The sequence below is a fragment of the Centroberyx affinis genome, unplaced genomic scaffold, assembly GCF_046629955.1.
Source record: "Centroberyx affinis isolate AG114_WGS23_722 - 3 ecotype Tasmania unplaced genomic scaffold, CSIRO-AGI_Caff_v1 ptg000751l_1, whole genome shotgun sequence".
NCBI lineage: Eukaryota > Metazoa > Chordata > Actinopteri > Beryciformes > Berycidae > Centroberyx > Centroberyx affinis.
In genome coordinates this window covers 143090-158357 of record NW_027279364.1, presented here as the reverse complement: position 1 = coordinate 158357, position 15268 = coordinate 143090, and the positions used below count along the sequence as shown (strand labels likewise).

At 48.0% G+C, this 15268-nt stretch overlaps 1 protein-coding gene across 1 annotated transcript in view; it reads right to left on the bottom strand.

The window, feature by feature from the left end:
* Positions 1-6: 6 nt before the first annotated feature.
* Positions 7-15268, bottom strand: part of LOC139644547 (poliovirus receptor homolog) — a 42799-nt gene continuing 27537 nt past the window's right edge. Inside the window, exons 2-7 of the mRNA XM_071519941.1 lie at positions 14754-14863; positions 13571-13820; positions 12411-12704; positions 12051-12168; positions 11264-11412; positions 7-3949 (exon numbers count right to left, since the gene is read on the bottom strand). Coding sequence (XP_071376042.1) covers positions 3360-3949; positions 11264-11412; positions 12051-12168; positions 12411-12704; positions 13571-13820; positions 14754-14863 — 1511 coding nt within the window. The 3' untranslated portion in view covers positions 7-3359. The remainder of the gene's footprint in view (positions 3950-11263; positions 11413-12050; positions 12169-12410; positions 12705-13570; positions 13821-14753; positions 14864-15268) is intronic.

The following is a 15268-nucleotide window of genomic DNA, read 5'->3' as shown; positions in this document are numbered from 1 at the left end:
TACAGTAATGTCTCCCCTTCTCCATTCTTCCATGGTGAAAAAGGTTGGCTACTCAGGTTACAGCCCCAATTGCAGTGAGAAATGTCTCAAAGCCCCTGAGTGTCACGAAAACACACACAGACACACAACTACACACACAACCACACACACACACACACACACACACTGAGCTGACTCAGATGCAACACAGATCACCGCTTCTGTGGGTTACAGTCTGATAAATTATGTGTATTGTGTGTGTTTTTTGCATTGTGTAGTGTGTGTTTCAGGGAGTTGGAGAAATCAATTGTGCGAAAAAAACTGTGTGTGCTTATTGTGTGGAAATGCAGGCAATGATAAAATCAGGTTTGTGGCTTTAAGTCATTGATGTAACCAACTTGAAAATATGTATATATATATACACAAGTATATTTTCAAAACAAATCAATTCTTGGTCTTTAGGTATGCTAAACTAAGTTCAGTTTCTAATAACACCCGAACCACCGAGGTATTCATTAGATTGAAAATTACATTCTGAGCGCACTCTGAGACGTTTGAACTTTGAGCTTAGCCAACCCAGGACATTTTTCTCTCTAGTTCCACATCACTGGCTCCATTGATCTGATATTTACATTTTGATAAATATCCACATTTTCACAAGAAAAATAAAGATGCTTACATATATAGTATACAGATACCTCACACCAAAATGTACATATAACAGTTTGTCCCTTGCCATTCTTTTTTTTTTTGCCCCACAGAGTATTCCACCCATATTTCTCTGTGCTGCGGTGATACACACAAGTGCAAAAATAAGTAATACATTTTTTCCATGGTCGTGACAAATCAGCTGAATTCAGTAATCTCCCCAGGGTTGGTGGGAGTTGTATTTATGTATAAGCTAAGGCCATTAGACTATAAACCTATTGGACACACTGGCATAGGAAATGCCAGACAGTCATCAAACACTAACGGGTTGAATGCTGTGCATCTTATTTTCTCATCTTCCTCCAGTGTCTCTACTGTTGTCTCTCCATCTCTCTCAAGGTTAATAGCCATCACAACGGCAAACAAGAATCTCCCCATATGGATACTTAGTATGTGTGTGTGTTTCTCACATCCATAGTTCAGGGTTAAACAGCCATGAACAGAGGCAAGCACAGCCATCCTTACCCTTGGCAATGGGACGCCCCGCATTTGACCTCATGACCCGGACTGCAACCCAGATCTAGGCCAGGCCTTGGTCACAAGCCAGAGGCGAGGTCAGGCAATGAGAGCCGTGCTCACCAGCGTCCCGATGGGTCAAAGGGGAGTCGATTAGAAGGCCAGCAGGCCAGGAAATACATGATTAGAGGAGCTAGGGCTTCTCTCCAAGCAGACCGCCAGTCGGCCCTCTGGTGGCTCGTTAGATACAGTGAAACACACGTAAGCACACACACACACACATACAAAGTCTCAGGTGAGAGACCAGTGTACAGCAGCCACAGAGTAATATTTGCCTAAACTGGCCTTCGGTGGCTCATTAGGAAGATAAATAAACAATAGACGATCAGCCCTGCAGCTGCACCATAAAGGGCCATTCCACTGCTTGTTGCCTGTTAGTCAATACAACTCCTATAGCTCCCTGTGGACACAACCTTTAATGTCTCCTAATCAATTCACTACATTTAACACCACCCACTAATGGAAGGAAATATGACATTATCCCATTGAAATCCTATTTAACCTAACATGGTCATACGGTGGAGGTGGGGATCTGTTACATGGGGCCATTTACTAAAGTATGGGAGGAGGCAGTAGTAATCGAGAGAAAAAACTCAGACGGATGTACATGTGCAGTGGAGTGAGCATGGCCACTCTGGGTGGATTAGTCAGGCCTGGCATGGCAGGGCAGGCTACAGTGGAATAGAGTAAGTGGGGCGTTTGACACATCAGGAGCAGTAAAATACTCCTCTGCTCTCCACAGCCCTGACCTCCACACTGCCCTGGATAAATCATAAACTCCCCATAAACACTGGGAGAGAGGGATGAAGAGAGGGAGAGGGAGAGGGAGAGCGATAGAGAGAGAGACAGAGAGAGAGAAACGGGTAGGGGAGGAATCGCCACGTCATAAACGATAAGTGGTGGCAATCTGTTGGTCCCGGCTAAGCGGGCGACTTCACGGCTCATTACCAATCAAACTCCTCCTGTCAGGAGCGCTCTGAGGAAAGGGGGATGAGGAGGAAGGGAAAAGAAGAGACGTGCTCCTTTCTACTCCTCCTGCCTCCTCCATCTCTCTCTCTATCCCTTGACCCTGTCAGATCGGCTACACCTCATTCCCTCATCTCTTGTTTACCGTCTCTTTTACCTCCAGGCACTGTACTATAGTTTGCATGCGGAATACCTTGTTAAGAACTTAGTTCAAACTCAAACTCTCCAAACTTACTTTGTTAAATTCAGTTGCTCTTGTTTCGTGTTGCTAACGCAGACAGACTTAATGTTTTGACTTCTTGGAAATTCAGTGGCTGCTGTGCTGTATATTGATAGTCTGAAGGACTGCACAAAATGTTTACGAGGGCAGAGACTTTTTTTTGTTTACGAGGAGGGAATAGGAGAAAGAGAGCAAAAAAGAGAACCAGAGAAGAAGTCACAGACAGTGGACCTGGTACAGCAGACATGAGCAAACAACGTTCTCATCTCTAAACCACATGATAGTTACTGTCTTTGCCCTCATATATTTGCCTCCCTACCTGTCACTAGCTACTAACTACCCACTAGCTGTCACAGCACAATGCATTACCAAAACAAAAGGTGTCCCACAGGAGGACTGAGAATAGCAGCCAACACGTAACTGCTCGACAACCCCTTCCACTTCTACTGTGTTTTGGTGGAGATAAGAGTGAATATGTGAGTGAGAAGCCTCCTCTATAGCCAAGCTTGTATCATGATGCCATTATCCCACTCCCTCACTACATAGTTTCCCTCTTTTAGTCTGTCTGTCAGAGTCCTTGTCAAGGTCCCAGTGATAGCGATAGCATGAGCAAAAGCAGTGGGAGCCTGGTTGTTCATAAAGCATTCTTTTCTCTCTTTCGTTTCGTATACACCAAGTGATCCAAGTTTGATTTACTCTTCTTAGGGACCAGATACCATCAATGCTCCCCTCCAACCTCCTTTTGGAATATCCCACCACCCCCACAACTGACTCCAGTTCATTCAGTTCATTCTGGGGCTGCACTGTGGTTATTAATATATTTAAAATCTATTTTCAAAAATAAAAGTGGTATTCTTTTCTCTTCCATCCTTCAGGGACAAGACCCTGAAGCCATAAAATCCTCGGGAGGAAGCCTCCATCCCTCCTTCTCTCCATCCCTCCTTTTCTCCTCCTCCTTTCCTTTCCTCCTCTATACGTAAACAGCAGTCCGTGAGATGACAGAGCCATCCCTCTGGGATTCCATGTCGTCGTCCAGGTAACCGCCAATCACATCGTCCTGGTCGTGGGGCGTGCGGAGCTGGAGGATGGGGGCCCCTCCGGCAAAGTGGTCGTACCGCTCCTCCTCCTCCTCCAGCTCATCGAACTTCCTCCTCTCTGCTTCGTCTAATTCATTGCTCAGCAGGATGTCTTGGGCAGTGGGCGTGGTGGCCACGACTTCGGGCCGGCCCCCCATGGTGAGCGGCTGGTGGTGGTTGTTTTTCTCTGCGAGGCCCTGGTGAGCTGAACTCTCGCTGTACACGTAGATGGGGCCGTTGTTGTTGCCGCTTCCGATGCCTCCGCTGCCCGCGCCGCCACCTGTGCCGTTCTTGCTGGCCTTCTTGCCGCCGCCAAATATGCGTGACTTCATGTCGTTTCCGCCGTTGGCACGGTAACCCTGCTGTTGCCTGCGATTACGGGTGACAAGGACAGCGATGAGAGCGGCGACCAAGAGCAGGGCCAGCAGGGAGCCAATCACAGCCCCCGCCACCACACCGGCATTGGATGGGTTCACTGAGGGCTCTGTAAGGAGGGAGGGGAGGCAGGGAGGGAGAGAGAAGGGAAGAAAGGAATATATGGGTGAGAGAGGGAAAGAGAACAGTGTGAGAGATGGAGACAGGGAGAGAGAAAGGTAGGAGGAAAATAGAGACAGAATAAAGAAGGAGAAGGAAAGGCAATGTCAAGGGGGAAAAAAAGAGAAAAAAGGAGGGGCGAGGGAAAAACACAGAGAGGGTAGAGGTTGGATGATGTCAGTGGTGCTGGTCTGAACTGTATTCAGTGAAGTGTGTAAGAACGCTGAGGTGTCAGTATAGTCAAGTATGTGTTTGTGTATGTGTGTGTGTGTGTATTAGTGTGCGCTGAGCCTCTAGCTGCACTGACATTTCCTCCTCTCCCTCAGAGCTGCTCCTGTCCCCATTCCCACAGCCACATCAACAACGTCTCAGCCACGTTTCCCAGCGTTGCCCTTCAACGGCCAGGGTCTGTCCAAGGCTCTCACTCCTCACCACAAATCACCAGGCAACGGCCAGCATCACAGCAAAAGAAAAACACAAGCCACACACACACTCTCTCTCTGGAGGAGCAGGGAACGGTGTGTGCAGGGCAGAACAGGTGGAGGCCATGCAGAGGAGGACGATGATGGATGGAGGGATATGGAGGAGAGGAGGGGGTAAATTAGACGAAGAGGAGGAGGAGGAGGAGGTGAGGCGGTGTGAGTGACAGAGCGACACAGCGGAATGACAACTCCTCCTCGGAGCCATGAATGTAGAGCGGGGGACAGATTGGCACCCCTCTCCCCTAGGTGCTGCAGCCTAATTTGTGTCTCACTTCTGTAAACCACAGACGCTGTTTATGTGTGTGCCTGTTCTGTGTGTGTGTGTGTGTGTGCATTTGTTAACCGCAGCACAACCACTGGATAAGTCACGGTTGCCATGTTACACACACACACACACACACACACACACACACACACACACACGTGAACAGAAGCCATTTTAAGTCTATTTGGCATTAGCCAACGGCTTTTCATTGCACTTCTGAGTGTTTTTCATAGAGAGTAGACCGGGTAAAGAGGGTACAACTAAAGTTTTAGTTGTACCTCCACCATCTAATCCACAATGCCTCTGTTTGTGTGTGTGTGTGTGTGTGTGTGTGTGTGTGTGTGTGTGTGTGTGTGTGTGTGTGTGTGTGTGTAAACTCCAGGGAGGAGGAGTGGTGTCTAAATCAGTGCTGTGAAGAGGTCCCATATGACTAGTCAGCCCTATAGTGTTTAAACTCTGAGCTCACACTTCCCTCTCCCTCCCTCCGTCTCCCCAATGATATCAGTGCAGTGTTTTAAATGTTGGCAGGCATTTCAACAGCAATTGATGCAACTATTTTTGCGAACAAGGCATTGCTAATTGCCAATTAAGACATTGCTAGGGAGCGAGGCCTCCAGGAACACAAGGAAAATCCTACTGCTTAGCACAGAGACTTTCTTAGACCATGAGCTCAGCGCCCTGAATGCATTCAGGCACTCTCTCTCTGGAAATTCCCCATATGACCCTGTACACATATTCCCTTGTGGTCATGTATAACTCAGTGGGTAGCGCATGGCACTTACACTGCCAGGGTTAGAGGGTTGATTCCCACTGGGGCCACCCATGCTGTATGCATTCACGGTACTGTAAGGCGCCTTGGATAAAAATGTCCACCAAAAGGAATCTGTTACATTACAAGAATACCATCATTTCTTGACGAGCCTGGGACATTGAGCAAGTGAATTTCTAATTTGAGCCGCTGGCTGAAAATGATCAACAACCCTTGGCTTAGCTGAACATCCTTCCTCTCGCTCTAGCCTTCCTTTCCCCTCACCACGCTTTCACCAGCTGCAGAGGATTAACCAGTACATGTTACCATTAAAATCCCTGCCTAAATTTTAAAGTGTCGCATCAGCTCTATTCTTATTTGACATACCCATTTGAAATCCAACAGAAGCCAGCCCCTCCTGTTAATGTGTGCAGAGAGCTGACAGAATTACTCTTATAACACTGATTCTTGTCAAGAGAGAATATGGTTCTGCTGTCTACACCTGTCCTCCACTTTTCTCTCCCTCTTTATTCCTGCCTCTCTTCTCCTCCTCTACTCTTTTCTCCATTTCTGCCACCACTTCACCAGCTGTCTCCTGCACATATTCTCTTTCCATCTCCTCTAAATCCATTTTCCCTGCCATCTCCCCAATTTGCCTTTGTATTTCTGTCATAAGTTACTTTTCTCCGCTCTCCTGCTCTGCACTCCACTTTCAACATATGGCTGGGGAAAAAAAATACTAATGTCATGCAAGTAAATTTTCTCTCCCTCTGTTTCCATTTCTCTCTCTCTCTCCCTCCCTCTCCATTTCTCTCTCTCACTCTCACCTACTGTTGCTCTCCCCTCCTGTCCCTCCCAAGCAGTGCTAAACATTCCTATTCACACACATGTGATGGGTAGCCCTTGGTGTCCACTCGTAACAGAAACACAGGAAATGCATTAACACCTCAGGCTCCATGGGGATCCAACAACATGGCAACCCTCTCTGCATTGCGCTGGAGTCCAAACCCGAGACTTGCTGGCACAAACTGCAACCACAAACTGTAGGGAATTACACTAAAATTTGAAGGCATAATCCACATAAATTCGACTCATCCAATTATTTACAATGCTTCACTCAAGTGAATTCTCTCCGCCTCTCTCAGTGTTTATGGTGTTGGGTCCGTCTGTGGACCTTTAAAGTATTCCATGTTTTATTCTGCATTCTGGAGACAACACTTCATGATTCAAGAGGGGGGTGTAAAGGAGTCACCCCAGGCCCAATACAGAACCACTTCAGTCTCAAACACATCTTAACAAAGCACCACTGGAATCTATTAAAATGGGTGAGAAGAGGACACTGTACAAGCACATGCCGTTGGATGAGCCAGCGCAAAAGCTGCCCAATGTAATATGCATGCTGTGAGAACATCAGGGGATGGAAAAAATGGAAAACAAACATGCATCACTACAGTAACCCCCCCACCCCCCTTACACACACAGACACACACACACACACACACACACACCAGACAGTGGAAGCCAAAAAACAGCATGCTTCTTATAAAGTCGCATCAAGCACGACCGTAAGCTCCAAGTGACCGCAAGTAATGAGAGAGATGGGGCGGAAGTAAAGTCTACTGCTGCCTCCCAAAAATATGCAGCGCCCATGTCTGTACACACACACACACACACACACACACACACACATACACACACACACATAAACACACCATAATAGTCATCAGTGGTGCATGGACACACATTCCAGCAGCGTGGAAGCATGGGGGCGGTTGCTGGGTTGGGCTGCACCCAGAGCATAGCTTAGCAGTGTTCTCTGTCAGCATGTTAAGTTATTGAACAGGGCTATGTGTGTGTGTGTGTGTGTGTGTGTGTGTGTGTGTCTGTGTGTGTGTGTGTGTGTGTGCGCGCGTGTGCGTGTGTGCTAATGAGGGGTGGGCAGGGGGCCAGTTGCAGGCTGGAGGGAGACTTGGCTCCATCAGACCTGTTCTCTGGCTGTTTTCGCATGGCCGGAGACACACACTGACAGACACAGACAGATGCAGGCAGACACACACACACACACACAATAGACAGCAAGACACACACACACCCAAACCCAGTGGAGGAAAATGGCCAAAGCTCTTGCCCTTGAACTGTCTCCTTAGATGTGTTTGGAGATTGAGAGAATGCATTGAATTGAGAGGAATCTCTTTTCAGTTCATCTGAGTAGGCAGACAGACTGTCAAGAGATTCAAGTTGGGGCATTTAACTTTTTGAGGTTCAGATGAGCCACCCCTTTAAGGAATGATGGGGGAAAAACGAGAGATTGGAGATGGAGAAAATCTGGGTTAGCCACACCAGAGCCCCCGAGAGGAGCCCGGATAGAGGGATAGATGGAGGGATGGAGAGATGGAGGCAGCTAAGCTGTGATTAAGGGAGAGCGACTGGTATTTAAGAGTTAAGCTCAAAGAGAGAGAGATAGCATGAGCATGAGAGAGAGAGATAGAAAGAGAGAGAGAGAGAGAGAAACCTGGGGGCAGGCATCTCTTCTCTGAGTAGGGAGATCAGCACCACACTGCATGAGGCTGGAAGACAACCTGAGAGAGATAAGAAAGGATGAGGAGGGAGCATATGCTAACGGAGAGGATGAGAGATGAAATGTAAAGAGCAAACTGTGGTGAGCGATAGCGAGGGAGATAGGGTAGATAGATAGAGAGAGAAAGAGGGGGGGGGAGAGGGGCGGGGTGGGCTACGTGTGTGTGTGACTAAGCAGTAGGATCGAAGAAGAGGGGGGTTGGGGAGGAGGTAGGGAGAGGAGAGGACAAGTACCATCCATCCCCGTTTCTGCCTCCAGGTGCACAGGACAAGACCGAGGGCAGAGGACACGGACAAACACCCACACAGACACACACTAGCTTGTGTGTATGTGTGTGTGCGTGTGTGTGTGTCTGTGTGTGTGTGTCATGCAGCTGTGGGGTAGAGGGGAGCGGGGGACCTGCTATGTAGCAGGTGCTGGCCATTTCACGCCTGTCGGCCCCTCTTAGCCCTGTTTGTCCACACACATTCACATTAGCCTCCACAGGTCTGCAACACACCCCCATCTGGAGTCATTCCACATCTTTCTCTCGCTCTGTTCAGACTATCACCCACTCTCTCATTTCATTTCAACCACTGCTGACTCGCTCCCTTTCATTCCATATACATCTCTACATCTCTCCCAGCCTTCTTAAAACCTCCCTCACTCTGACTCTTGCAGTTTGCCTAAATCACCCCTTAACTCCCAGCGAATTTAGCTCACATGCTATTCTCCTCCTCCTCTGACTGTGAGTAAGAGCGGAGTGGGAAGGAGGGAGGAGGTGATCGGCCGAGAGAGAGCAAGACGGGACACTGTGAGACAAGGAAACTGTGGGAAGGACATTTCAGGAGGGGACCAGCCAGAAAGAGAAATTGGGGGAGGAGGGAAGGGAGTGGTGGTAGGAGGATGTGTGTGAGAGTGAGAGTGAGAGAGAGAGAGAGAGAGAGAGTGAGAGAGAGAGCGAGAGAGAGAGAGGGAGAGAAGCAGCCAGGAGCTGAAGCAGCACAGGGTGACTGATCCGCTCTGAGAGGTTTGGAGACAGACAGCCAGACAGACAGACAGACAGACAGACAGACAGACACGCACACACACACACACACACTATGGTGAGAGAAAGCAGGGGGCAATGGTGGTGGAGAGAGGATGCAATGCCATAAGATTCCCATGGGGGTTTTAAATGCCATCAGCTTCCACTCTCTCCCTCCATTCCTCCTTCCGTCTCTCTGAGTGTGAGATTGGCACTCTGGCTCTGATTCATCCTGGTGCACGTTTTAGTCTAAAAGCAGCCGCCTCCATCTCCCTCCCTCTGTTCCCTGGATCTCTGCACCCTCCCTGCTTCCTGCTTGTAATACACAGCGGGAAATGGTGACATCCTTTATGCTACAGAAGCCAGTTACACTACCATGCAGCAGTACAGAATGGCCCCAGAAGAGTAGTGACGCATGTTGTGGCACCATAGGGAGCCAAGGGACTTGGAGAGGGAGAGAGGGAGAGGGAGTGAGAGCGAGAGAGAGAAGAAACAAAAAAAGAATGAAATAAAGAGAGACTGAGCGAGAGAAGAGAGGACAGAGAGAGAGAGAGAGAGAAAATGAGGGCATGTAGTGGGGTGGCTCTTAAGATGTAGCCACCAGAGAAATGCACTTTTTCCCCCATTATGGCCGAAGTTTCCCCCATGTCAGCAGAAAATAACTTCCGGTTAAGTGCAGGCAGGCAGCAAAAGGGGAGAAGGGGATGTATTTTGTATGAGGTGAGGTGCAGGAATGAACCCCGTCGAGGGATGCATCTAAACCCACTGAGGGATGGAAGGATGGACTGTTCTCCATCTTAACAGGCACCGTTCTTGCTGACTCAACTCACTGGAACATCCTCCAAGGCCCAGAATGGCACGACAAATGAAAACACACACAGACAAATGCATACATGTATACTTACACACACAGACACAGAGAGACACACACACACACACACACACACACACACAGACACAGTGCTGTACACAGTACTGGCTGAACCCAAGGCAACATCGAAATCCACTTCATTTCAAAGTCAACAATGTCATTGTGTATCAAAAGTATCATTATCAGTGATTGCAGCCTCATCTTGAAGACATTGACACTACTGAGTCACGAGCACACTGCTCATTTGCCTTGCTTTAGTTACTCCTGTGAATAAGGTCATTACTGATGGCCGAGGGTGCCATGATGAAGCTATTTGGAAGTCGCCTTTGTGATTATCACTTTAGGAGGGTGGACTGCTCTCATTTGAGGAAAAAAAAAGAAGAATGTGAAATGAGATTATGTTTCAGTGCTGTGGAATTTGCGCTAATATCTCAGTGAAAAGGAACATTTTGTCTGTGTGGCACTTCTATTGAAACCCTGTGAGAAGCACTTTACAAATGCTATTCACAGTACAAAGTGGATAAACAGACCTTGAGCACCACTGAGGCATAGAAACTTTGACAAATACATTGTGGTTGAGTGCATGCAAGGAGCCATGGAAAAGTGACATGCATTCCTAAAAGGATAGAGAGATAGATGAAATGTCAAAAGGGGAGAGCCCAAAAGAATGGCTTCGCAAGCAAATGCACACACACACTCTCAGACACTCACTCACGCACACACACCATGGACAGAGCAGCTGGACCCTCTAGCCCTACACTACAGACCCAAGGCAGTTCTCAGCACAGAACAAGAAAGTGTGCGTGCGTGTGTGTGTGTGTGTGTGTGTGTGTGTGTGTGTGTGTGTGCGTGTGTGTGAGCACGTTCATGTGACATGTGAGATGGAACAAGGTGCAACCCAGAGGAAGATGTAAGAGCATGGTACAGCAAGGATGTGTAGCATGTGTGATAAAAGTGCACTTGGGTCCAGTTCATCAGTTCAGAGGATATAAATGTTTCCATAGACAAGCCAGGAAAAGGTTTAGGTGATGAACGAGACCCAGGTGAGCCCGAGTGTGTGTAAGTATCTCGTGCTGCACTGCCGCATTTACTGCCTGCAGAAGTGTGTATCTGTGTGCCCCTGTGTGTTAGGCCATTTACAAATAATTCTTAGCATTTGTTTTGGAGCACCAGATGGGTGTATTCGTAGTTTTTTATTTATTTTCAAATATTATCTGACCCAGGTCTGGCAAGAGCACACGTATATATACTTATGTGCGCATGTGCTGCTGTGCATGTGTGTGTTGAAGTGTTTGTCTGTGTCCTGCCACCCACCTCTGACCATGGCGGTGACCTGGTCCTTGCCGGCCCCCATGCGGTTCCTGACCTCGCAGACAAAAGTGTTGTTGACGGCCTCGTCCACCTTCAGCACCGTCAGCTTGTTCTCGTTGACTACCACCGTGTCTGGCATCTCTCCTGTCAGACTGCGAGGACGGAGGCATAGCGAGATGAGAAAGACGGAAAAAAGAAAAAAGGAGAGGGAGAAAAAGAAAAAAATGAGAGAGAGGTTGTAGTCTGCTTGGCTTTGGGTAGAATAAGAGCATTTAGGCAGATGTACATTTACAGAAATGTGCTGTGTTGTGCAATGTCATTGAACTCCACTAATCTAGATCGGCAGTGCCCCCCCCCCCAATCCATTATCACACAGTGGAGAAAAATATGATGAGGACAGGAGACAAATGGACCCAGGCCCAGAATCTCATCTCTGCCATTCTAAAGTTCCAAACTTTTCTCTTATCATATTTTGCCACAGTTATGCTAATGGCTGATAATGCAGAGTAAGGGAGTGGGGGAGTTATATTGTGTTTCCCATTATGCCGGGGTTAAATCCAGAGTCACAAAGTCCATTATCAGAAATTATACATCTATCTCCATAATCAGAGCGCACGGCTGTAGTGGCAATAATAAAAGCGCTGATTACAGCTCTGAGTGGACTGTGGACCCGGGAACGAAGGGTGAGGAAGGGAGAATGAGAGAAAGAAAGAGCGAGAAAGACCTCATGAATGATGATAAAGAACGTGAGAGGAAGAGACAGACAAATTGCCACTGGCTTGGTACTCACGTCCTCCATAAGACTGTGGTAGGGATGGGGTTGCCTGTAGCCTGGCAGGTGAGCACCACGTTCGTACGACCCACGTACCAGTTATTGTCATAGCCCACTATCGTCACCTGAGGGGGGTCTGGGGGAGGGACGGATGAATGGCAGAAGGGAGGAGGGAAAGAAAAAAAAAGAAAAAATGGGTTACAGTACATTGAGTTCATTGAATCATTCCAAGGCTTGAAATTGGCAAAGCCTAGCATGTTAGAGCATGAAAGGCAATGGAGTTCATGGAATAATGAGAGTGTTGGACTGTGTGTGTGTGTGTGTGTGTGTGTGTGTGTGTGTGTGTGTGTGTGTGTGTGTGTGCGTGTGCTTTCTTACACTCAACGGCCAGTTTCATCTTGAAGCTGTCTGCTTTGGCCTGGGTCCTGTGCATCACCACACAGCTGATGTCTCTGCCGTTGTCTGCTGCCGTGGGAATCATGTGGTACTCGCTGGTCATCGTCACCGTGTTGTCGCCGCCCGGCTTGGACACCGTGGTCGCGTTGCCGTTGGCAGTGGTCACCCAGGAGATCTGGGCAGCGGGTCGGCCGTCCGCGGACTCACAGCGCGCCACAACGACCGGCTTGGGGCCCGCGACCACTGTTACTGGGGAGGCCGAGTTCTTGGGCTTAGCTGATGGATGGATAGAAGGATGGAGGGTAGAGAGAGGGAGAGAGACGCAGAGTGACAGAGAGAGAGAGAGACAGAAAGAAAATTAAAGGATGAAGATAGATCAATGGAAATAAGAGAGCACAGACAGGGAAAAGATAATGTACACCATTATTGATAAACAAAATAAACCAAACCCCCTCTGAACAGCCTCTCTTTCCCACTCTCTTCCCCTCTCTCCTCCTCCTTTTTCCTCTTCAGATTCTATATTGATAAACAATTATGAGCACTGGCCCAATGCAAACACACCCAAACCCTAAATCTCCTTTCACCATCCCTCTGTTTCTTCTAATCTATTTCCTCTCTCTCCCTAGCACCCATCATTGATAAACAATTACCCCCACTGGTCCAGCGCATTTCCAAACCCAAACTCTAAATCACTACATGATCTCTGTCACCCCCACCACCCACCCAGCCTCCACTCCTCCACTCCGTCGCTCCCCACACCTCCTCCTCAAATCGCCCTCTCTCTGGTACTGGTATGGGATCAGAGGAGAGCAGGCAGGACAGGAGCTGACAGCCGGCATGACAAGCAGCCAGATCAATATCCAGCCTGAGGGGAGGCAGGCAGGGAGGGAGGGGCGGGGGGTTGGAGAGAGAGGAGCGCAGAGCAGAGGCACTGGTGCTGGGCCAAGGTTAGAGCAATGGTTCCATTGCATTAACAAGAACACGATTGATCTGACAATACCACTTATAATAGCAATTAAGCCTAGCTGGACATGCTTTTAACCTGCCTGCTATCTTAGGGGGAGGAGCGGGAGAGAGACCAAGGCATGGGAATACTTTACATTCGGACACATAGCAACACACACACAAAACAAGCACTCTACCTAGCATGACCAGGAAGGTGATGCCCTGTTCGTTTCCACTGGGATAGGTAGCGTACTCGCAGATGTACTTCCCCTCATCGGTCATCTTAACATCTGTGATCTGGATGGAAGGGCTGGACAGGCTGGGGGGAGTAGTGGTGAAGCTGACCCGGCCCTTCAGGGGCGAGTCGGGGTAGTTGGGCTCAAATTTGGGGTGGAACACGGCTATGTTGATCCTCTCCCCTTCCTTCGGCTCGTAGATCCATGTTACCTACGGTGGAGCAGACACAGGGTCAATGATTTGAATACGTTCAGTGTTGGACCAGGCTGCTGGACTGAGAAAAACAATGGCCCTCATTTATCATGCCCTCGATGAGGCACATTGAGGAGCATTGTAACACATCCAAATTTGGCAGTACAGTCCACTAGACTGCACAGCATTGCAATCAAATAACTGGAGCAGAGATGAATATGGATGCTAGTTTTTCAGAAGCTAGTTTTTCTCTCTCCTGCTGTTAGTGGAATCAAGCACGACCAGAATTGTGCACTTACGACTTCATTGAGATGCGACTAGAAGTGCGCCTACGCTTATCATATTCAATCCCCTGAAGCAAAATGAATCTTAGTATTGTTTGTTTGGAGCAATAAAACATTAAGCCTAGAAGTTCTAAAACCTATTACTACCCTTAGGTTTATTCCTCTGGGCAATGGTTTGTTAGATTTGGCTCTAATATGTGAGGTATATAAAGCACATCGACCTGTTTTGTCATTTCATGTTTCTGTTGAATGCAAAGAATTGCTCTAATTTGCCCACCTGTCCAACTAAGTAGCACACACCTTGAGACTCAGTCAATCTGGTGCATAATTGACAAATACCATCCAGGAAAATAGCCATATGTTTATTCAAATATGAAATGGTTTGTACATTCACTTGATGGCCAATTTCTGCACATTTGTGAGGATGATTCATTCAATTGTGAAAGCCAATTGTAGTCTCAGGCAATTCTGACAGATTGTGCTGCGTTGAGTCAGCACAATGGACTCCCATTTCTGCGTGAAACAGACATTTTTATTTGCATTTTGTACTGCAAACCTAATTTACCATCAATGTGAATGTGGTGGCACAACAAGAAGTAATCAAGTTCTAACTCCCCCCAAAAAAAACTGAAAACGTATTTCCATCATGACAGTGTGTGTGTCTCACCATTGTGAGCTGAATGCCGGTGGCGTCAGTGAAGGCACAGCGCAGGTTGACCGACTGGCCGGGATAGGACAACACCTCTGGCTCCACCTTCACCCGCTGCCCTGACGCTCCTAAGAGAGACAGAGAAAGAGAGAGAGAGGGAGATTAATCACTGTCCTTTCTTCACAGACTAGGAAAGGAGACAAGGAAAGGGAGCAGAGGAATAATTTTGGGACGAGGGCTCCTGATGATAAATGAGGACAGTGTGGAGGCGTCTGGTACAACAGAGGACAGCATTAGTGAACCTAGGCAAGTAGGCCAAACCTACAGGAGTCTGGTGTCTCTCCATGACTGTGCGTGTGTGTGTGTGTATAACTGGATCGAGTGGCCGAAAAAGGGATGTGTGCTGGAAAAGAGAGGAAAGCCAGTTCTCTCTAGCGCATTGGTCATAAATCATCTGGATGGGTTATGCTTTTCTATAGCCTGCCATTTGCTCTGCCGACGCATTCCTGTGTAAAAACACTGGCTAGCAAAGA